This window comes from Lasioglossum baleicum, chromosome 14 (genome assembly GCF_051020765.1).
Source record: "Lasioglossum baleicum chromosome 14, iyLasBale1, whole genome shotgun sequence".
Taxonomy (NCBI): Eukaryota; Metazoa; Arthropoda; class Insecta; order Hymenoptera; family Halictidae; genus Lasioglossum; species Lasioglossum baleicum.
Genome location: NC_134942.1, coordinates 3,144,215 through 3,167,954, shown reverse-complemented (window position 1 = coordinate 3,167,954; position 23,740 = coordinate 3,144,215). Strand labels below are relative to the sequence as shown.

General features: G+C 41.7%; 3 protein-coding genes across 18 annotated transcripts in view; 2 read left to right on the top strand and 1 right to left on the bottom strand.

The window, feature by feature from the left end:
• Chi (LIM domain-binding protein 2 Chi) overlaps nt 1-7,004 on the top strand; it is a 198,856-nt gene extending 191,852 nt beyond the window's left edge. Inside the window, exon 9 of the mRNA XM_076438380.1 lies at nt 1,627-7,004. Coding sequence (XP_076294495.1) covers nt 1,627-1,647 — 21 coding nt within the window. The 3' untranslated portion in view covers nt 1,648-7,004. The remainder of the gene's footprint in view (nt 1-1,626) is intronic.
• Nucleotides 7,005-9,351: 2,347 nt separating this feature from the next.
• Nucleotides 9,352-10,834, top strand: Rpi12 (RNA polymerase I subunit RpI12). The gene is made up of 3 exons (XM_076438237.1): nt 9,352-9,586; nt 9,934-10,150; nt 10,505-10,834. The coding sequence occupies exons 1-3, from the start codon at nt 9,451-9,453 to the stop codon at nt 10,527-10,529; spliced, it is 378 nt and encodes a 125-aa protein (XP_076294352.1). The 5' UTR covers nt 9,352-9,450; the 3' UTR covers nt 10,530-10,834.
• Nucleotides 10,835-12,801: 1,967 nt separating this feature from the next.
• Nucleotides 12,802-23,740, bottom strand: part of LOC143215783 (venom dipeptidyl peptidase 4) — a 357,851-nt gene continuing 346,912 nt past the window's right edge. For all 16 annotated transcript variants that reach the window (XM_076438232.1, XM_076438220.1, XM_076438224.1 and 13 more), the window contains 3 exons: nt 23,167-23,327; nt 14,682-14,893; nt 12,802-14,027 (listed from right to left, as the gene is read on the bottom strand). In XM_076438232.1, coding sequence (XP_076294347.1) covers nt 13,932-14,027; nt 14,682-14,893; nt 23,167-23,327 — 469 coding nt within the window. In that variant the 3' untranslated portion in view covers nt 12,802-13,931. The remainder of the gene's footprint in view (nt 14,028-14,681; nt 14,894-23,166; nt 23,328-23,740) is intronic.

Genomic DNA, 23,740 nt, shown 5'->3' with positions numbered 1-23,740 from the left:
AATAATAATAAAAGAACGGAGAACGTAATCGACACGTCGACTTTGTGCGGTTTCAGCGTACTACGGACACAAAAGTATAATTAAAACGAGTAACGCAAACGAGAACGGTGGGGTGGATATATTGACTGGCGGTGAACAAACACGCGCATCTCGCGGGGTGGGTTTTGGGAGGGGGGTTAAAATAGGGCTTTTCGAGGGAACGGGGATTGGGGGCGCTCGTGTACACACGCGTCGAGGTTTCAAGATGCGAACAATATAGCGAAAGAGAAAGAGCGAGTAAAGGGAAAAGAAACGAGAAAGCGGTAAAAAAAACGCCACGCGCTGCGGCAGAGACGATCATTCGCTCTGGTGCGAGCTGTGAATGAATCTCTATCCGTCAACAGTATTGATATAATTAATAGAATAAATGAATATAAAAAAAAACGTTATTGTAAGAGGTATAAGGTAAGTACGACGTATTGTGCAAACGTATGCGAGAGAGAGAAAGAGAGATACAGCGTGGGTGCGAGGTGTCGAGAATGAGGGGAGGGGGTTTCGGGTTGAATGAGGGATGAAAGAGAGTGTGAGAGATATCGATGTGGGTGTGCAAGGGGAACCGGGACCGTCTCGAATGGAATCGAAGAGGATGTCGAAGCGCGGAGCCCGATCGAACGCCAACGCACAGGCCCCGATTGTCCTGTAATTGATAAGAACCGAATCCTCGAACTCTCTGAAACCTTCTGTAACGAAAAGCGTAATGTTCGCGAGCTGTTACATTGTTACCGACGGTCGACGATCGCGAACACCGGGCGGAGAAGCTGCTCCAGCTTTGAAAATTGGTCGAACGACGACCAGTTTCACCTGGGACCAGCCGAAGTCCCTTAGCACAGCGCGTACCCACGTCCGGATTCATTGTGTGACCGATTCTCCTGGTTTCCACCGTGGTAGCAGCACCTTGTATGCTGTCTTGGTCGCCGCCGCGGCCCCCGGACTCTCTCAACTGTCTCTAGACTATCAGTTTAACCCTTTTGCTGCCAACAGATCGATCTGCCCTCGGTTGTTCGCGCGAGAACTGCCGCGGGCCGATTTGATTCTTTCGTGAACCTGGATGTTTTCACATATCCCAGCTGTACTATCCGGCGCTGGCAGCAACAGGGTTAAATCACGCGCGCGATGATCTAACTCCCATATCGACGCGACATCACACCTCGGACACGTTCACACAGCCACACGCACTCACGCAAAGAGACACGTATAGATTTCCCAGAGGAAACGTCGACGCGGCACCGATTTTTACGTACACACTGTGAAGAATCATTCTAGTATGAAGTTCCTTGCGCGTTACGTTTGTACATGATATATATATGTATATGTTCCTCATTGTATGCTTATACGTTTGTTCCTATTTTTGTATTAATCCTCGTGACTCGTTGTGTTCTCTTCCTTCTCTAGCTGTCCAAGCTCTCGGGGCATTATATTGACACGACGCGGTTCGAAAGCGTGCTCCTCGTCGCGTTCCCATCTGCGATTTCTTTCTTTTTTCTTCTTTTTTTTTGTAATGTTTGACCCGATCTGTATCTACGAAGATTTGAAATTTGTAATGACAGATCACAAGATTTTGACGACCGGGATTTTCTTTTGTTACAGAAAGTTCCATGGAATGTTTAAGTATTTCGCAAACAGGTTTGGAAACTGTTTGAGTGTCAGAGTGATCCGGATCGTTTCCAAGCGAAAGAGTTTCCGTTGGTCAGCTGGGAACGCGGTTCAAGACTTTCTCGAAGTCGAATGCGATCTTCGACACCAGCCATCGCGCGTTTTCTTCTTTCTTGTGTTTTCTTCTCTGCTCCGTTTTTCCGTTCCAGCTGTCCCCTCGGAACTGTCAAGCATGAGGAAGTCAGGACAGCCTCCTATCGCATCCCCGCACACCCCTTCTTCGGGTTCCGGAAGTCGTGAAAAGCCTGCTCGTCGACCTCGAAGTCGTCGCTCGCGTAGCTAACGGTTAAATCGTAATTGTAAGAAAAGGAACATCGCCCTAGTTGTATCGTGACACGTATCACATCACACGTAACACGTATATATTATTGTATACATATGCATATAGAGCTATAAATATATTTATTAGTTTCTCTCATCCTTGACTGGTGTCACCAGGAAAACACGACGTTGGTACGAGCTCTGCTTGCCGATCGCGGATATCAAATACCATTTGCAATTACCGTTTCCCGAACAGTATGTGTCCCCTTTCGCGCGTTACTCGTCTCGCGATACAGAGATCGAAGCTCGAACGACTTTTTATGCAGCATCGATCATGGCTCGATCCGCCAGGATCGATAGAAACTGTTTGCCGAACGAAACACTATCGATGGACATCCATTGGGATCTGTTGTTTTATCCAACTCGACTGATCTTCTACAAGATCGAACAGTTATGATCGTACGACCACACGCACGGATCTTTGTCCCTGTTGAATTCAAGGTCGAACAATTTTCTAGCCAGCGTCGATCATGATTCGTTTGCTACTCGATGAGAATTGTTCATCGAACGAAGTATGATTGATAGACATTGGTTGGATAAATTCTTCAGTTTGTCAGAGAGTTGAACGATCTGTCAAAGGATCGTAGAACCGAAAACAGAGATCTTCGTGCGTGTTGAACTCGAGGTCGAACAATTTTCTAGCCAGCGTCGATCATGATTCGTTCGGTGCTCGATAAGAATTGTTCGCCGAAGGAAGTATGATCGATAGAGGCATTGATTGGATAAATTCCTCAGCTTCCTGGAAGATCGTACAACCAAAAACACGGATCTTCGACCCTGTGGAACTCAAGGTCGAACAATTTTCTAGCCAGCGTCGATCATGATTCGTTCGGTACTCGATGAGAATTGCTCGCCGAACGAAGTATGATCGATATAGGCATCGATTGGATAAATTCTTCAGCCTGTGAGAGGGTCGAAAATCATAGAACCGAAAACAGAGATTTTCTAGCCAGCGTGAATCGTGATTAGTTCGTAAAGAATAAGTCTATCGAAACTGTGTTTATCGAACGAGACACGATCGGAGAAGACCGATTGGATCCATTCGTCAGCTTCCATGATTTTGTACAGAGCCGATTGATCTTCGAACGAACTGGAGGATCGAAAAGGTGGATCCTGGGACCGGTTCGAGCTTCGATCTTGTAGGAGTTTGTTAATCGGGAAAGAGACGATCGTATAGAACGGCTCGACGTCGTTCCGCCTGTATCGGTTCGCGTCGTCGTCGAGCGTATGCGCAGAGAGAGTGAGAGAGTGGCTGGCGTAGGCGGACCGTTTGGGGAACGAGAAGTATGACTGTTTGCGGAGGATCGATAGGTCGACGGGAAATGTAGGGTCACGACGGGGGTGAAGAGAAGAGAGTAAGAGAGAGAAAGAGGGGCACGAACGTCGGCGTTTCATCACGTCCATGAACTCTGCGCTTTCGGGTGGTTCCACTTCGGACGCGCGTCTCTGGTGAAGGATAGAATTTTCTTTCGAATATGTACAAAGTCATCGTTTACACACACTCGTCATGCACTACACGTCATCAGGTACAGACATACAGACACGCACACAAACAATCACGAACATAGATACGTACAGATATACGTGTTCGGAAATAAAAGAATAAATCGAGAGAAGAAGCGACGTTGATTATTTTCCATTCTCCGATCTGTACGAGGACGTCGAGGATCGACCGGCGGCCATTTTGGTGTGCGCGGTCAAGCGGACATCTTGTGTGCCAGAATAACATTTGTGTTCTACACGAAACCGGAAATGGAGGAACCGAGCGCAAGATTTTGTAGACATGTTCGCACACGAATAGTGAATACACACAGGGATACACACGCGCACACAGTGGACACACATACGGTTGCAACTACAAATCATTGAATTAGATAGATAAGCTACGCGTGAAGCCAGTACAGTCCCACGGCGTGAGAGTGTGCGAACAGAAATGATGGAAATGAAAGATATTCTGTGTGTGCGAGAGAAAGAGAGAAAGGGGTATTTCTAATATAATTAAAAAGAAGAAACAAAAGCTGTATGTCTGGAAAACACAAACGCAAGAAATTCTGTGTGTGTGCGAGTGCGTATACGCGAGCGCAAATGCGAGTAAGAATGAAACGAGAGCGAGCGATAGCAGGATTAAATGATTATTTCGACACGAGCATGCAGTGGGTTTTAGGATAAATGATCTATTGACAAATGTTGTATATTATTACGAATTATAATGACACTATTATAATTAATTAATTAATTAATTAATTATTATACCCTAATAATGTGAATTGAATTTAACCGACATGTGTGAAAGAGAGAGAGAGAAAGAGAACGGAGAATATGACACACGAGAGAAGCGTCAGAGAGTAAAAATACATAGGCAGAAGAAATTTTAATTACCGCCCGTGGAAAGGACGCAAGAGGGAGATGGATCCTGAATGATCTCGGATCATATCGGGTCACATCGTCCCGGAAACACACGGAACGAGGACACCTTCCTTTTCGTTGATCGTTCCCGTCTCTCCCGCGGGGGAACCGCCACCGGAATGAAATTATTGTAAATAAATTAGACCAAAGTATCGTCGGAAGAGCCAGGCTCCGCGGTGTTAGCCTCCGCAGCGTCGTCGAGTCGTTCTGGAATCCTGGCGATGCGTTTCGGGGTGCGCGCGAAGTTTTGCGCATCGTTCTCCCTCGTTAGCGTCGCGCGCTCATAGCAGCGAGAGACTCGGAGAGAAGATAGAGAGCGGGACGCTAACGCGGCGAAGTAGAGCTGTGCGACGTCGAGGAAACACGCTCGCGAGACTGTTCGCGTCCTCGTCCAGGCTCTCCCCCGAGAGAATGCTACAAATTAGTTTTTAAACTTGTGTAAAAAGGAGAAGGGAGGAGAGGACACGGCGACGAGACAGCTGGACCTCTTCGACAGGGATCCCGGGGGTACTTCGAGTCAAGTTCTCGGGGTCCGGTGCCCCTCGTCGATCGATTTTCCGTCTTTTCTTCACTCGAACGCGACCACGGTTCCCTTTGCTCCCCCCTCCCGTCATCCCCTCTGTCGATCCTCCCAGCAATCCTCGCGAAAGAAATCTTTGGCGCCCATGTTCGTAAACGCACGACCGAGTTCCCGGAAGCTGTTGCGCGCGAAGCGACGCGATATCCTCTGTTGCGTACTCACGTGATGAAGAGAGGTCGCTTCGCGCACGACAGACCTGTCCTTTCCGCTGCGACGTAGAGTTCCTACGAACGAAACTAGAGATTTCTTCTCCGACGAGTTCCCCGGAGGCGGAGCGGAGAAAAGATCGATTCCTTTCCGTCCACAGCGACTGTCGACCAACACGAAAGCGATCACGTTCGAGAAAGAGAGGGAGAGAGAGTGTGGAAGAGCGTGAGAGGCTTCGGTCCTGAGTCAGAAAGGTCCCAAGTAGATTTTGGCTCAGGGATAACGCAGGAGTTACGGTGCACACTCGAAGGAAAGTGTTATTTGCGGCCTTTGGACTGAGCAGCCGAGCACGTGGAAAAGGTCCCCGAAGACTGGAGAGCCGCGAGCGATCCAGAGAAATCACGATCGAGACCGCGATACCCTAACCGTGATCAGCGTTCGATTCCACCCGGTCGAAGACGGTAGAATGCCGAGGAGAGAAGGCTGATAGAGCGTCGTTCCAAGTTCAGAGGACCGAATCCTCTTTCCTCCACCCTGCTCTCCCCATTCTCGTCGCGCGGGATCTCGGTCGCCATCTTGGCTCTATCTCCCGCGGATCCTCGGACAGATCTTCCCCCCGGATGATCGAAGGTCGTGAACGCGATTCCGAAATCCCTCGTTGCTCGCCGAATTCGACAACCTCGGATCGAAAGCTTCGATTAGCAAAACTCGGTTCGGCAAAGCTGAATATTTTGCGATTGTCTGTAAGTATGATCGCTTCCGGTGAACTCGAGAGGGAATTCCTCGGTTCCGCTTTCGAGGGGGGAAGTTGAAACGTCATTTTTTTGCGGGATTAGATTGCGACGGAGAGGAAAGACTGAACTGCTTAGTTTAGCTTCCCCCCTCTCGGAGCCGAGACCAAGAGGACGCTTCGTCGTTTCAGCCCGGCACCTTGTTGCATATAAATCGGGTAACGTTGTCTCGAACTTTTCGAAGCAATCCTTTGTTCGAAATGATCGGTACTCGCGGTGGATTGAAGCTGATTGATTTTTTTAAGTAGACGTAAAGTTGTCCGATTATTGTTGATTTCCATTTTATACGCAACAAATGAATTTCGGGGAGGGAGCTCGAGGGGAGCATCGAAGCGAATGAAAGAGAGAGAGAGAGGGATGAGAGAGTGTCAAAGCCGTGCTAAGCCGTTCCCGTTTCACACCTGTAAATATCCTGTCCTCTGAATTTGGCACTAATCCGTGCCTACGTGGTCGGTGTGTGTAAGATAAACATTGAGGTTCTCGATCAGCGTGTCGATCGATCGCTAAAAACACCGGACCAGTTTCGAGCGACGAACGCGCATCGATCTAGTGTATAAAGGACGAAGAGAAACAAAATGAAAGAGAAACACAAAATATTAGCGAATTAGGGACGATGTAAGAGAGTAAAGAGAATCGCAATCAAGGGATTAATTACACTTTACCCCCCGCCCCTTTTTAGTGGACATGGGCCAGCTCGGTATATTATATTAATATACATTCAAAGTTGGCCCATCGCCATGACCAATGAAGTAATAAGGGAGAGAACGAGAAAGCGAGAGAAAGAGTGAGAGAGATAGAGAGATGAGGAGAGCGAGAGAGAAAAGAATGAAAGGGAGAACGAGAGAGCGTGTGCGAGGGTGAGAGCGACAGAGAGAAAGAGAGAGGGATGAAAGAAAGCAAACAAACAAAAAAAAAAGAATTGTCATCTAATTACATTTTTACGCACTCCAAATTTTTATCCTCGTCATTTGTATCATAGCGACATGTGTTTAAAGAAGAATCCACATTATATGTATGTAATCAAAATTGTAACTGACAAAACGTTAATAAAAAAATGATATTCGAAACGTTGTACACGTCTTTCCCTTCACTCTCTATCGATATATATATATCTATAGGAATACGTTCCACAAAATGATGAAATAATTAAAAATTAATTAGTTACTTAATTAATATCAAACATTCGCGGGAATGATCGTGCCGCGCTTTTCATAAGATGCAATACAAAACGCGGAACGATATATCTGTGCCGTAAAATCGCAACATAGCGCCATTCCACGTAGCAGCAAAATGCTCGAACTACTAACAGTTATCGACAGCCGATATTTTCAAAGATGTAGCTTTACCGATAATGTAAATTCTTATTTTATCAATCGTCACGGGCATCGGGTCACCGACGAGATACTTTTAGAGACTGCTAAATTCGGTATTAACGTTTTTCACAAAATTATCGGCCGCCTGACTCGACGTTGAGTTGCAGTACTGAATTTCGAACACCTCCTTCGACATCATGTTCTCCTAATACAAATCACAGTTTTCGAGATTTTCCAAAATTTCGCCCATTTACGAGCGTCTGACTTGTCGTTGACTTGTACTACTGAATTTCGTGCCACCTCCTTCGACATCATGTTCTCCTAATACAAATCTCAATTTTCGAGATTTTCGAAATTTTTCGATCGTCTGACTTATCATTGACTTGTACTACTGAATTTCGGATACCTCCTTCGACATCATGTTCTCCTGATACAAATCTCAATTTTCGGGATTTTCGAAAATTTTCGACCGTCTGACTTGTCGTTGACTTGTACTACTGAATTTCGTGCCACCTCCTTCGACATCATGTTCTCCTAATACAAATCTCAGTTTTCGAATTTTCCAAAATTTCGCCCATTTACGAGCGTCTGACTTGTCGTTAACTTGTACTACTGAATTTCGTGCCACCTCCTTCAACATCATGTTCTCCTAATACAAATCTCAATTTTCGAGATTTTCGAAATTTTTCGATCGTCTGACTTATCATTGACTTGTACTACTGAATTTCGGATACCTCCTTCGACATCATGTTCTCCTGATACAAATCTCAATTTTCGGGATTTTCGAAAATTTTCGACCGTCTGACTTGTCGTTGACTCGTACTACTGAATTTCGTGCCACCTCCTTCGACATCATGTTCTCCTAATACAAATCTCAATTTTCGAGATTTTCGAAATTTTTCGATCGTCTGACTTATCATTGACTTGTACTACTGAATTTCGGATACCTCCTTCGACATCATGTTCTCCTGATACAAATCTCAATTTTCGGGATTTTCGAAAATTTTCGACCCTCTGACTTGTCGTTGACTTGTACTACTGAATTTCGTGCCACCTCCTTCGACATCATGTTCTCCTAATACAAATCTCAGTTTTCGAGATTTTTCAAAATTTCTCCCATTTTCGAGTGTCTGACTTGTCGTTGACTTGTACTACTGAATTTCGTGCCACCTCCTTCGACATCATGTTCTCCTAGTAGAAAGTCGAAAAATTCGCAAAAATTTTCGAAAACCTCGAAAATTGAGTTTTGTATTAGGAGAATATGACATCAAAGGAGGTGGCACGAAATTCAGTAGCGCAACTCAACGACAAGTCAAACGGCTAAAACATTTTGTTTTTCGAAGGCGTACGGGCAGTTGGACGTGCGGGAAAAATTGGTGGTTCAATAAATACATACGCAGATATATATGCTTTTATATTACGTTGTCTTTATTTATGCATTGTAGATTTATACATAAAATGTTTGTATCGTACAACTCTAATAAATTATGTACAACTTATATTCTAAACATTTATAACTAGATTGTTGACTAGCTCGGAGAGACTTGCAACGTTGTAAAATCTATCTGTCTCAGACACGCACCTTTTGTGTTGCGTTGCAACCATGTTGCAACCTCATGTAGTTTACTAGCTGATCGTTTGATTTCGATACAGTCCGCATCATGGCATTTTCTGCAGGGTTGGTAATTCAGAACTGTAGACAGGAAAAGTGCATTTTATGGAAAGGAGTTATGCGCCATCTGTTATAAACATCTAGAACTTTTATCATTAACAGATGGCGCTGTTACCGGCCTGACTTGCTCTGTCGGTAACATTTGGCTAACAGTTTGAGCGTTTTGCCGCTAGATGGCGCTCTAAGTACGTATACGAATAATTCGTGCCGGAATTAACATTGCGTCTTATGGGAGAAGCGGCATGAATCATTTGCTGCTGTAATGAATATCCAATATTTTTCATTTTGCATGATTAAATTATCTTTATTGTACAATACAGACACAGAGGATTCTCCAGTATACACCCACCAATTTTTTTAGCCCTTGAATAACAATTTCATTGAATATTTAACCATCCACGGTCCACGGTTGAACGTACGCTGGTGAGTGTAGCGCGCGGTCGCGTTGGAAAGGAACGAGTCTGGCACAGTCTGGCATCACTGCGTGTATTGTTGTCGTCTGCCGTCTGCATTGAATGTGGCCTAACAATGTCAAGGAATAACGATACTGTGTCTTTTATAAGCACACCTGGATTTTGCTCCGATTGTGGGTCAATATTGCCCTTGCTGGGTAACACTGGAAACGTAATTTGTTATGCTTGTAAACGCGAATGGGGCCCTGAAGGTATTTTTCAATATTTTAGTCGAGTTTTCGGATTCTTATACACCTCTCTGAACACCAACAATTGATAAAACTATATAGAATTACAATTTGTCATGCTTGTAAACGCGAATGGAGTCCTGAAGGTACTTTTCAATATTTCGATTGAGTTGTAATTCTAGTTTATCAAAATTTCGGAGTTCTCGAGTCTATCAGAATTTGTGAGAATTCTCAAGACTCCTGAGAATTCGGGAAAATGCTCTGGAATCCCTGGTATTCTCAAAAATCCTTAAGTTCTCGAGAACCTGTCTCGACTCAATATTTGCGGGTTCCCTCATACCTGTAGCATTCATGTTACGTATTGATTTCAGCTTTTGGAGACATGGCGATGTCTTACACGATTCATTTTAACGAAAGCAACTTGTATAAATCTTCAAAGCACAAAGACGACGAAAAGGAAGAGGCGGAAGGTCCTATCGTCGAAAGAAAATGTCCACAGTGCCAAAATGACAAGATGTCGTACGCCACTTTGCAGTTGAGATCTGCCGATGAAGGGCAGACTGTCTTCTATACCTGCACCAAGTGCAAGTATGTATTTCTCGATGATTGCATGCGTATACCGACGTTCTATGTACACTGCTGTGCAAAAGAAAGAAGCAGCCAGCCATATTTAATAGAAAAGCGTAAGAAATCAAATAAGAACATGGTAAGATTTGAAAAAGGATTCTGCTGTTTAATTGAACAGTTCTGAGAATATGTGTTATCGAGGATTATCTAATACTTTATATGAAATAAATCAATCATTGTACAATACAATATTGTTTGTCGTTATATCTTATAATTGTACTGGGTGCTTCTTTCTTCTGCACAGTAGCGTATGTAAAGGTATTTAGAAACAGGGGTTATTCACAAACATTTAATACTTTGTTTTGTTTTCTTCAGATACAAAGAGACGGAGAACTCATAACGCATACACATTGTGCACTCTCTTATTGGCAAAGATATAAAAGTTGTCGAACAGCTTGTTGAAACATGAACACTCTGTGTTAATAAAACATAGAGCTTTATTCACGATACATTCAACAAATATCAACGAATGGGACAATAATGTAACTTAACGATACCATTGGGTTATCATTTATACCTTTAAACCTAATTATGCACGGTTCGAGGGTACCTTTACTTATGTTTTTCTCTTAGTTGTATATACTGGGTTAGATATTTTGTACAATACGTCGGAATTAAAATTTATAACAATTAGTTTTTCGAGAAGATTTCGTTTTTTTCTTGATCCTTGTTCGTGAAACCATTACAGTGGTCCTTCCATTATAAAATCATTTGTATTTAAAGAGTTTGTTAGTACATCGCTTATGCTACAAATACACTTAACCGTTAGCGTTAGTAGCAATAGTATTATTATTCTTCTTTAATAATAATGTAAAGAGAAATAGTTATATAGAGGAATTTTGTAACAACCAGCTCAGCAACTTATATATACAAGGAGGAAATCTTAAACTGTGATAGTTAGAGAGGTTCTTTCCCGCAATATTAGTAAAAACAACACGAAAAGGTTAATTTGTTTATACGTAAATAACGTTCTTTTTTCGCGATCTTATAGATCGTACAAACTCTCGTTATATAATTCCACGATAACGTAACATAATTATTGCAACGCGAGGAAAAAATGCATATCACAAAAGAAAAACAACTACAGCAACGAAAGCTCTGCTAATAGTAATCGTTGACCATCACCCATAACTTATGAACGAAATAAAAAAGAATATTATCAACAATATTAGTGGAGATCGAATCCCCAGATCCTTTCTTGCAGGATAGTTTTATTCTTATAAACATTTCTCGGAGTTACTATTAACCATTTGTTCACTCGAAAATCACGCATGCCTCGCATAATGAAAAAATAACGATGGAAACGCAAGAGGAACATGTTCCTTTTATATTGTTACAATAAAAGAGCGGTCATGTTGGTTCACGGCGCCGCACTATGGGCCAAACCGTCGAAATCTGTGTCAAAATCAAAGAACTTTCGATAGAAATGAGATAGAGCGTGAAATCAGCGTGAAAAATCTACGGGAAATGATGTGTCGCATGTTAAAAAAAAATTTTTTCCCCGCGTTGTATTGGAAAAACCACAATTTTCTTGAAATTGTGCAAGTTTAACGAATTCTTTCAAGGTTAGAAAACGTTCGTACCACAATCTCCATAATTATCCCATATTCTGCAAAGTTTCAGCTTTCATTTAAAAAACATTTCATCGCTCTATCTCATTTCTATCGAAAGTTCTTTGATTTTGACACAGATTTCGTCGGTTTGGCCCATAGTGCGCCGTTAGGGGACCTTACATGATGTAATATTCTTTCTACGTGCGCTCATTGTTTATAAAGATTTGTTATGTCAGGTCCGTTAGGCCTTCGACGGACGAACGAACGAACTGTGGTCACCGTTGAGAAAATATTCTAAAAAAATCCTACCGACCAGTCCGTCGATAGTCGGCTGAAACAATATGGTGGGGAATTTCTGAACGTATAGGTCTCTTAGGTGATCTATGAAATTTTAAATACATGTATCCTTGTTCCGATATAATTACGTTTAAGACATTTACCAACAGATTCCGTTAAATCGTTTCTAATAAATATTTCCATAAGCCAGTAATAACTTTACAATGTTCTCAGAAAATAATGTTCTTCTAGCCCTGATTATTCGTTACCATTCTCTCTCTCGTAATGTTATTAAAAATTTCCTCTTCAACACGATGTAGGCTCGCGCTGTCTTTGGGGGCAGAAAATCGTTCGGCTGTTCGAGACCACCGTCATTATACGTCCGATTCTTAATTTACCATTAGCTTGCCTCTCTGTTTGGCCTCCAGCGTGTCCTACGCCACTGGAGAAAACATTCGATCAACTAAATCCAGCGTTCATCGTTCTAACTAGACTGCAAACCAAAATTTTCCGAGAAACGCAAGGCAAAAATAGTAAGTTTGCCTGTTCCTTTAATAATTTGTGAATGAGGTACAATTTCTCTTAATCTTTTCATTGTTTAAAATTTATGTATAAAATCCGCAGTCTAATTATAGCTTATTCATACACTCGACATGGAAGATGTTTTCATTAATCAGAAGCAAATGCAATGATAACACTTTGTTGAATATAAAAAGATATTGATAGAAACATTAGTGCGATCGCTTCTGTTTGTAAAATATGGGATGGAAATATTTGACACTGATGATTCGAGGAAGGGTTTCATCATCCCCAAGCATTGAAGACAATTTTTTGGCAATTTCGAATGCGTTCTAACGCTTTGTTACGCTATTTAGGGTGTTTCTATCATTTTTACACGACGGCGGACATTATATTCTATTTGGCAAAAGGACGAGGATATTTATCATTTGGTTAATATCTTTCTAAAATATCGGTAATCTTCTGTTGTACGCGTCTAACATTATATACACAGACTTAAGATTGAGTCTGTGTTATATACAATTATTTTTCATTTCTAATACGTTGACCGTCGATTCAGCAGCACCGACAATTCGATGAAATCATAGTAAAAGGAATTTTGTGTCAATCTAGAAAACAACAGCAAGTATACTCATTGGAGTAATTCAAAAATAAAATATAGTTTACTACATTGATTTTAATCAAATAAAAACAGAGAAGTTAGGACTTCTCGTAGTAATTTCCCCTTGAATCTTTCCGCGTTTTGCAGATCACAAGCGAATATGGTACAAATGCAATTTATTAGTTAAAAAATGAATTTCTAGGTCTGCGAAAATAATTTCGAGTAACGCGACGGTCAACGTATTGATGAAAATAATGTTTTCAGCAGTTATACGTGCAATTTCGATCGAATAGTTTCCTCGAGGGGTAGTTATCGATTAGTTTGAACGTTTAGTCGAGAGATCGAGCCACCTGGTAGTTACCTAAACGGGGAAGCCCGGTGAAAGTGACCGCGAACACCTGTCCGATTTGAATCCAAAATTTGCAGCGCGTCACACGGAACAATTATATTTCTCGTCCGAAAACGGGAGTTTCAAATTTGATAACAGTATCTATATCTACTCTGTCAATAAAAAACGACTCGAATACAGCTTTCTTCTTCAGGGTTCCGAATCTTTACGCCGAACCGCAGTGGGACACATTTCTCTTCTTCTTCTTCTTCTTCTTCTTCCGTTTCTTGTTGCGACTGTTTGCGTCGAGTGTACCTAGTTTCGGTTCTCCCTCGATTATATACACTAACGCTTCATATTACATATTGTACATCGAGTATGTACACGTGACGGGGTATTTACAGGTGGAATGTGAGGCAGGTGATGCGGAGGATCTAGATTGTCGGTTCACGTCGATCTCTGCGATCATGACGCCTCGAAACACTCGTCCAAAAAGTTCTCCAACGAGTGGTACAAGTGGGCTCGAGATTGCGCGATCCCGTGATCTTCGTCCGTGTAGGTCTGCAACAGAAAAATCCAAATACTGAAACGCCTGTTCAAAATCCCAACGCAAACAATTACAGTCCACTATCTCTCTCACACAATTTCTTTCAACAACGAAAGCACCGAAAGACTAATGATTATCCTTATGATATTTCTTATATAATTTCTTATAGAATAAACTATAAAATGTCCAAAAAACTTGCTCTCGCTAAAATGATTTAAACATCCTGAACCATTTATAATGCTATTCAAAAATATACTGTTGTATTTTAGAGTCCACAGACTCCTTCGATGCAAAAACAGTCCATCCAGCCTTGTTAGTTGAAGCAGAAAAAATTCTGAAAGTCTGGCTTTCAGTTTGTTCTCGTTTAAAAATATTTAAAGATCTTTAAACATTGGTGATGCTATTGATAAATATACTGTTGTATTTTAGAGTCTACAGTCTTTCTATGCAAAAACGTCCACCCAGCCTGATTAATTAAAGCCAATAAAATTCTCAAAGTCTTCCTTCTTTTTAAAAAATTAAAAGTTTCTCGAAAACTAAAGTGCAAACAAGGTTCAAAGTTAGATGCTGTGATTATCCGACTGATGGTCTCCCGAACGAGGTTTCCCGAAAGAGAATGGAGGACAGGTAAGCGGGTTAATGTTAATTGTAAAGTGAACGTGGTTTACCTGTTGTCTAAACAGAATGTCCTTCTGCTCGAGCACCTTGGCGAGTAGCAGAGATTGCTGATAGTGCACGTTGTCGTCCAAAGTCCCGTGGATCAAGTAGTACATCTTCGTTTTAATATTGTCTACCTTGTTGAGCAGTTGGCCCTGCTCGTACCCGTGGAAATTGTCCTCGACCGTCGGCAAACCCATGAACCGCTCCGTGTAAATTGAATCTGTAAATCGGGTTAATTATTATAAGGCGGTTAATTACTGTTGTGCCCGCCCAACCACTCTCTACGTGCTACTATTTACTTTGCCCTGACCTTTTCATCTTTATACTTTTCTCCCTGTACACACACACACACATGATACACGTATTCGTAGCCGTTTCAAGGCGGCCACGCTCATTTTTCTTCCTCGCCACAGAAACCGTGGCTCTGTATAATTACTATTCCGTTGATGCGAAATAAATGACCAATTATCACGCTTTTCTGTACGTATCTTTAGACCGAAACCATTACCATCCTCACTTTGCACAACGGGGGCAATCAAAACGGCGTTAAGGTCGACCGGCGCGATACGTTCCGTCGGGAAACGTTTGCATACTGGGTTAATGAAGCAACGGCGTTATTTATGAAGTGACCCGATACGGCCGGCTTTCTCCAATTAATTTTCGGCGAATTAATATTTACAGAGCGACACGATGGTCGCTTTTCTGCCAGCGGAAACACCCCTCCCCCCCCGTGCATTTGCTAGGTGGGCAAATGAACAGAAACTGTTATCGGCGACTCGAATTTAATTGGAAAGACGCGCGCAAACTTTCTCCAACTCCGGAATGAATTTCTCGAACTCCGGTTGCTAAATTTTTCAATACGAGCGAAATGTTCCAAGTGTTTCAAACATTCATTTTCCTCGGACATTGTGTAATCTCTTGTCTCGTGACTGTTGCGTTTGCAATTCGAGCTGTTCGTTCAAGATACGTGCAAGTAGATCGCGAACGTGATTACGCGGCATAAAAACCCGCAGCCATTAAAAGATCTCTCAGAGAACGAAGTTCAGACACCCGACTGCATTTACGAAGTATTCGCAATTTGTTTACACGACTTTAAATTCACGGTGTGCCGCAGGATAATAAAAACCGACGAAAAATGACGAAATCGCGCGGCCGCAGGCCAATCACGCGTCAAAATGGCGCCCGCCGTGAACATGGCGCGGCTCCCGTGAATATTTACAGAGTATTTGCACTGTGTTTACACGACTTTCGGTCACACCGTGCTGCAGGATATTAAAAACTGACCAAAAATGGCGGAATGGCGCCCGCCGAGAACATGGCGCTGCTCCCGTGAATCAGGACAGTTAATTAATTTGGGAGAGCCGCCCGGTAAATTGTCCGTCGCCTATAATAGGCGTTCGCCGAGGGATATTAAGCTTTTCCGACAATGCAATGGTGCGCAACAATGGTCGGAAACAGCGGCGGCGAAGGAAAAGCTGGAAAACGGGGAAACAACGATGAAATTCCGCCGTATACCCGTTCGCGGACGACATGAAAAATGATCGAATCATTTTCGCGCCGGCTTGTGAATAAGCGGTTTTAATAAAATGTTTGCTCCCGATGATTTATAGCGGACAAGGAGAACGCCGCCGCCGCCGCCGCCGCCGCCGCCGGAGGAACCGTTCGTTTCCGGTTTAACGGGCCGCTGCGCCAATTGCCGTGAGTGTTTCTTCTCGTTTCGAAGACGCTTACGACCGCGTACTTTAATCCGACCTCCCCCAGGGTCCCTGCCGTGCTAAATTCACCGGAACAAATCGCGCGGGTCCTTTTGTTCGTTCCCGGAATTAGCAAGTTACGATTTCTTTGACCAGCGAGAGCTCTTGTTCTTTTTTGTTGCTCTTGTCTCTGGTCCATCCCGGCCATGTGGCTTCCGTCCACCCTTTATGCCCTCTCGTGCTACCTCAAAGTACCATTTTCATTAAAACGCTGCACTCGCGAACTTTTTTCATTCAATTTCGTCCGAGCTCGAAGTTGCTCAAAATGCTGAACTGACTTGTGTTTTTAAGAAAAAAAGTAAGTCTCGGGGACTTACTGTGTTGGGACCTAAAAATTGGTTATTTTTCTAATCATCTAATCATTTTAGAAACATTTAGATCGCGAAGCAATATCAATTAACTTTTAGCAGTCAAGAGGCGACTGATTTTAATGAGATTTATACTATTATAATCCCCTTGAATAATTATTGTTAAAAGACAATATTGTCCGTAGATCGCGTACACAAAGTGACATAAATATCGACAAACAATTAATAAGAAATATTGCAAAAAATAGAATAAAACTGGTCTTTTTACAGATTATTTTATATAAGCGACGCCCCAAAATTAGAAAACAATGATTACAATATAAAATATACATGATTATACATTAAATAAATGCGAAATTTAAGTAAAAATTTAAAATTGTCCAGAATTAATTCCTCTAGTGTATATCCTGTATAAATTTGATTAAAATCGGCGAGTTACACGTGGGTAACGTCTTTCGCGAGACAGCGTGCGGTGACTGAGAGAACGTGAGCAGAAAAATGTTTAGCAAATGCGAATTCCGTATTTTTCTCCGTACAGATGTCCCGACAGCGAACACATTAATATTGTACCGACCCGCGAATTCGCGATCGCGAGACAGGCGCGAGATAAGTCACGTTTTCAGAAAATTTGAGTTTACTGCCGCGCCGGTGGAGATTGTGTTGCCGAATAGCGAATTCACGAAAAAGAACGCGTTAAAGGAAATCCCTCGCCTTCCAAAACACGAATGCAATGAATCCAACCGGCGCGGCGTGCGCGCGGCGGCGGATATTGATGTTTCGAACTTTGAACTGTAATATCTCGCAACATGGGAACGCGTGACTTACAGCCGCGCGCTTGAAAATTGCGAAGGAAAACCTTGGAGAGGATCGAATTATTTCTCGCCGTTGACATTACCGGAAGGTGCGCGACGGCCATTACAAAAGGATCCACTCTTCGAGCATTCGATGAACGTTTAATATGGAGTTTATACTCCGCGAGCAAGATTAATTGCCGCTTCGACAACGTTTATTTATGCAGTCGCCTTTGCGTTCGCAATTTTGCCGCAGTTACCCCAACTCTCCCTCTGATAATTAAACTGCGACTGTTCACTGTAAATTCCAGGTCCCATGGTGTATTTCACGGGAAAGAACATGGGGGAACCATCTTTGCTCGAGCTGGGCAGATTTATCAGGCTGGCACGCGTGCGAACTGGAAACGCGAATTCTTTTTCGATACCGGATTTTGGACGATTTTAAAAATTTGATGTGCGTCAATCTGCGGATTGACATCATTACACAGCGGATTTTATACAAAATTAAAAATGTTTGCACTGATTGTAAGACACAGGAGCCAAATAAAAATTTCATTCTTCTGTTATAATACGCTGGTGGCTTTAAATCAAAAGATTTAAGTAAAAACTTTTAGTAAAAACTACCCCTTCACTGTTTGAAATTGTACGTACCCATTCTTGTCATAAATGCATAAAATCCGCAGTCTAATCTAACAGAGCAGAAAGAGTACAAAGATTGATAGAATTTCTGTGTGGTGTTCCTTGCAATTATGTAGACAATTTTGATTTTGCATAAAAATCATCGTAATTGCTTTTTCTTTCTCGATTTGCAACCGAGATTCGCGACCCCAGCTTCTCGCGAAGCTATTTATTTTCCTGTATTTTACATAAGCTCGTTTATAATATTTACATAATGTATTCGAACGAACCGGGCACGAAACAGACGGCTTAATCTGTCGACGCACTTGCCCCCACCCTTTTTGCGCGCTACGTAATTAACATAATTAATACATTTTTGTGCGTGCATCGTCACGAACGTCTTTGGAGGGAAGTGGTACTCACGATCTCCTCATACGGGGTGTTCCATAACTGTTGTACTTCCTTGAAAGGGTGATTCCTGAAGCCATACGAAGCAACACTTTCCTTTGTGAAAATGTTTTCCCTTTCGAGGAAGTACAACATTTTTGGGACACTCTGTATGGTAGTAGTATTTGTACTGTAATTAAATTATTACATATAAAATCCTTCGAATTGAGAAATTATTCACAATTATTCAAACACTTCTCGTCTTAATTCAATTCTCGCATGTTCGAAGCTCACCTCGCAGGCGTATTTAAACATGAACAATGCTGACACAGTAACCATTTAATTTATTTTCTGCAATACCTACTGTTTCCTCCAGTTTTTCCGAGTTTTTCCTCCACTGAGTTACAATACACTGTATAAATAATTAACGGCTGGGAGGCTGGTCGATATTTTCAATAAAAAATCACGGAATTATAAATAAGCGGGTTCGACGACCCCGATCGGCGTAGAAACAATGTTGCAGCAGGAGAAAAACGAGGAATCCGCGATCGATGAGCGGGAATGGGTCCTCGAGAGTTCCTCGAAGGAGGGAAAAACGTAGCAGCGTTAAAAATGTGCATCGTCGACGACGGCGGAACGTCTGAATGCCCGAGACTCGATTTCGACCGATGACTCCTTATCGGCCTGATAAATCTGATATCTCGGAGCCCGAGCGCAGCCAACTGCTACAACATTCCGACAATAATTGAATCGATCGAACCAGAGCCGAAGCAATGGCGCGTACACATTCCCCGTCTTCGATTTTTACTTTTTTCTCTCCCTCTCTCTCTCTCTCTCTCTCTCTCTCTCTCTCTCTCTCTCTATTTCCCTCTTTCGCCTATCTCCTTCTACTCGTCTCTCGTTCCGCTGATTTGTTCCGTTATTCAAAGGATCGAGGTTGTTGCACGCGAAGGAATTGACTTCTCAGCGATACATCGTATTGTCTTCGACTTTGAATAAATTCCATTAGCAGAGATAAGTGTCGCGCAGCCTCTGTAAACCATTAAACTTCGTCCCTTTGACTTTGTACAACCCGTTTTCCTTTTAACAACCAGTCCGCTGTCGGTTAAATGCTAGACTTCAGAGCTCCCATTTTATAGTTTCTCGCTATTAGAAAAATTACGTCGTGAAAAATTATTCACGTTTTAATCACGTAAAATTGGAGTGCATTCAATTTCGCCAATTTTGCCAGTCGTTCTCAGTGATAACTAGACTGCAGATCTTTATACAAAATAAAAATGTTCTGCATTGATTGGGGGAAGCAGGAATAACGTAAGCATCGATTTCATCTCTTACCGACTTTATTGCATTAAAACAACATTACGATGTTCTTAAATTTTTCTAATTTTTTACTGTTTTGTATGTAATCCAGTCAATTTCCAGTCTAATAAGTGAATGACTTTGTGTTTGAATTTAGAGAAATACCGCATATGGCGCTCGGCGCTGATATGACGAAGAGCAGAGCGATTCTGCATGAAGAGAGGATTGAAAATGTAGAATAAATTTTTTTCTGCAAGCTTTCGTTCTCACGAAAAAGTGAGTTTGAATATTCAGCGTGCGCGCACAAGTAATTTCTAAGGAGATTCAGACAGCCGCGGTCAGACGGGCCGCGCGCGCCCCAGTGATGTCCGAACGCATTTTGCTCTTACAAATACTCAATATTTTCCACGTATTTTTTCATGTGTTATCAATAGATTATATGCATTTATAACAAAAATGAGTAGGTGTAATTCAAGACAGGAAAAAGATTAAAAGAGTTTGATAATGCCGAAGTACTATTTTTAATGTATAAAAATCACTAATGAGGAAAATAAATTTTTACTTAGTTCCGATAGCTTGCAATTGATGTATGAAACTTTTATTTTGCATCAAGATCCGCAGTCTAGTTATCAATCTTAGTTATAATCCCAATGAAGATTGTTCTACACAACGAGGTTGTGTACGAAAATATTTTCTAGCTCGTAAAACAATAAAATAGTATGTAAAATTCTTCTACACAAATGTACCATAAAATCGAATTCGCATATTCAGTTTGCATGGAAGTGTAATTTCCACGAAGGGAATATGCTCGGTTATGGTCGGACAATATCACGCGTGCTTTGCCAATTTTCGAACACGTTTTACTAGAAAACAAAAGCTCGTATAAAAAACGAGCCGTTTATTTTAAAAGTGGCCCAAGTCCATTTTCGAGAAAAATCAAGCAAGCAATTTTAATATTTACATTTCTACGTTAACTTTTCGTTCTGAAGCAAATTGTAACTAATGTCTTTAGAATCACAAAGATTTTGTAAGACGGAAATTAGCTGGTTAATAGAATTATACAAATTTTTATGTTGAAAGTGGCCTAAGTCCATTTGTCAGTTGACAAATTATTACCACGTCGGCGTAGACCAAGAAAACTCGAAAATATTGTATTGACACCACTTTATAAAAATATAAGACAAATACGAAAGAGAAATACAAGTATTTGATGGAATTACTACGATATATACTTCTTCAAATCCCTCCCGCATACACAAAATGTAAATGTTGTGTAATTTAAATAGTTAGAAGATTTCCTGAATTGCATAAATGGTGTTTGTCAAGTTTTGTAATGAAGTATAAAATAAATTGAATATTGTTTTTTCAATTTGAAGCATTTTAAATTATATCGAATGGACTTGGGCTGTTTCAAATGTTATGACAACTTACAAATTACAACTAACAAATTAATTGATCGAAACGGTAGCGCCGAAAGCATCATTAAATTAAATATTGAACATTTACGATCGATAATTGGGATTGTTTTGTTATGACAACTCTAGTTGCTCATTTTGAAAGTGGATTAAGTCCATTTTTCGCAAGAGGACACATATACTTAAGACACTTAATAATTGCTATTATTTTAATAGGAATTGTAAATTTAACTCTCCTAGATACACTTAAGGAGTGTGATACATTGGTATCGTATACATATATTTTTAATTTTATTGAAACGCAAACTCTTAAATATCTCAATTTGATCTTAAATGGAGGACTTGGGCCACTTTCAAAATAAACGGCTCGAATGTTATTCCACATTTTCGACGTAGAATCAAGCCATCCCGCCCGTTGTTGGTTCTTTAATTTCCGAGAAATGTGCGAAAAGTCGACAGAGAAATAAGACACGATGGAGAGAAAATTTTCAAATTTGCACGAACGCTCGAGTAATTCGGGGGAACGAGCGTCGCCTGATTTCCCCATAAACTCGCGATATTACGCTCGCGCATAAATTGGCGTGATAATTAATTTGAAACAGTTGTTCATTAACTCGCGTAAACATTGCGCAGCGCAGTTTCAATTTAACAATTTTCATTCCGGCCGGCCAGGAGAGCAACAAAAACCCGTTCGGACCGATCGCAAACGACTCGACGCTGACACATGGGCTGTCCCCATCGTTCACATCGCGGGTTTGTGTTTCACCAGCGAAAGGCAAAGGCGCGTGTTATCGAAAATCAATTATTCCGTGACAGTCGAATATCTCAGGCATTCCGGGGTTGCTCGATTCTCGGTCTACTGCGATATACTTTATGCGTCGGGCAGTGACGGTGATCGAAAATTTCCACCTCGAACTCGTATTATTCCACCACATCATTTTAATGAAAAGCAAATTTACCATATTCACGACGCTCGGTTTTGTTGCGAAGCACCGTTTCATTCGACCGAAAGTTCTCTCATAATGATTTTGAAATCGTGCTCAAATATGCAAAGTTTTCGTTTACGATATTCAAAGCTTAGAGAAATAACAATAAATAAAATCAAAGACATTTGACGTATCTTTAAAAACAAGAACACAATTAGGGCGCAAACGATCGTAACGAAAATTAAGAGAAAATTTCATCGAATCGTTCCTCTGAAAAAAATAAACACACGAGCTGCCGTTTTATCAGAGGAAATATAATTAGATTATATTGCTCCACACAACAACTGTGCGATGCCGGAATCGCCTGCTTTCATTACAATTAAATATTGTTTCATTCAGCAACATATTGACCGAAGCATTATTCTTGCTCAACACTACTCCGAGAAATATACGTGGACGGGCCGCTTCCCTCCACCACCTAGTCCAAACGAATTCTGATCTCTTCGAACGGAAACGACGGTGTAAATTTTCGATCGGCGCGGACAATTAATTAAACGCTTTACTCCCGACGATATACAATTTACAGAGGTGAAAGGAGGCCGTGCGATTCTTTAAAAAACTCGCATTCTCGTCGAAAAAATGAGTAGCGTGTAGAAAGTTTGAACGGGGTCGTGCCGAGAGCAGGTCGATCTCGTGAAAACGTAATCGACCGTGGTAGTCAGCGAATTTTGGCAATTTCACCCGGGAACCTAATACAGCGTGAAAATTAATTAAAGCGGCTGCGGGTATTGTACTTTTAAGGATCATCGATTACCAGTGGACGGGGTTTTTCGTTCCCGGCAGTTTCGTTAATCATTCGCGGGAAAAATTGCTCGCGACATCGATTGGAATATTCATGAGGTGAAAAAGAAGGAGGTGTTCTCTCGAGCAGAAGGGAAAAGGAGTAGAGGATCCGCTCGGTGCTCGGATGAAAATATTATCTTATGCAGACGTACCGTAAAGAGCCCAATCTGTTACAGGTGCCACGGACATGCCGCACTTGAAGACACCGCGATAATCCATGGCGAGCGTCATGCCTGTCGCGTAGCCACCGTAACTCCAGCCCCATATCGCAGTCCTGGTGCGGTCGATGTACGGCAGAGTGTCTTGTAAATACCTGCAACCGGTGGTGGAATCGTTCACGCATCAAAATCATGTTAAAATGGAAATAACCGGGCTCGTCACGATTTTACGCGGAACAATCCGCTCGCGCATTCAATATTCCGCTTCGAGATGAATATATTGTTAGCTAGGGGATCAAAAAATATTCCTGGCAGAATTCCAAATTTTTTATTTATCAACACTAAACCTACCAATGCAATGGATCGAAAAGCTTCACATTATCAAAATGACAAAGCTGCATCCATTTGTGGATTTCGTGCAATTTTTTGTTTCGATATGTGCTCGAATCAAATCTATTTCAATCCTCTATAAATATATTCCTGGCGGGATTCCAGATTTTTTAAAAATATTATACATTATGTTTGATACTTTAACATTATAAGAGTCTCTAAAAATTCTCCGACCATC

Bases quoted from the DNA above. Each gene is read 5' to 3' on its own strand.
- Rpi12 (XM_076438237.1), top strand. From the start codon at position 9,451: ATGTCAAGGAATAACGATACTGTGTCTTTTATAAGCACACCTGGATTT. The intron at 9,587-9,933 runs GTATTTTTCAAT...TATTGATTTCAG, and splicing joins ACGCGAATGGGGCCCTGAAG to CTTTTGGAGACATGGCGATG. The intron at 10,151-10,504 runs GTATGTATTTCT...TGTTTTCTTCAG, and splicing joins TATACCTGCACCAAGTGCAA to ATACAAAGAGACGGAGAACT.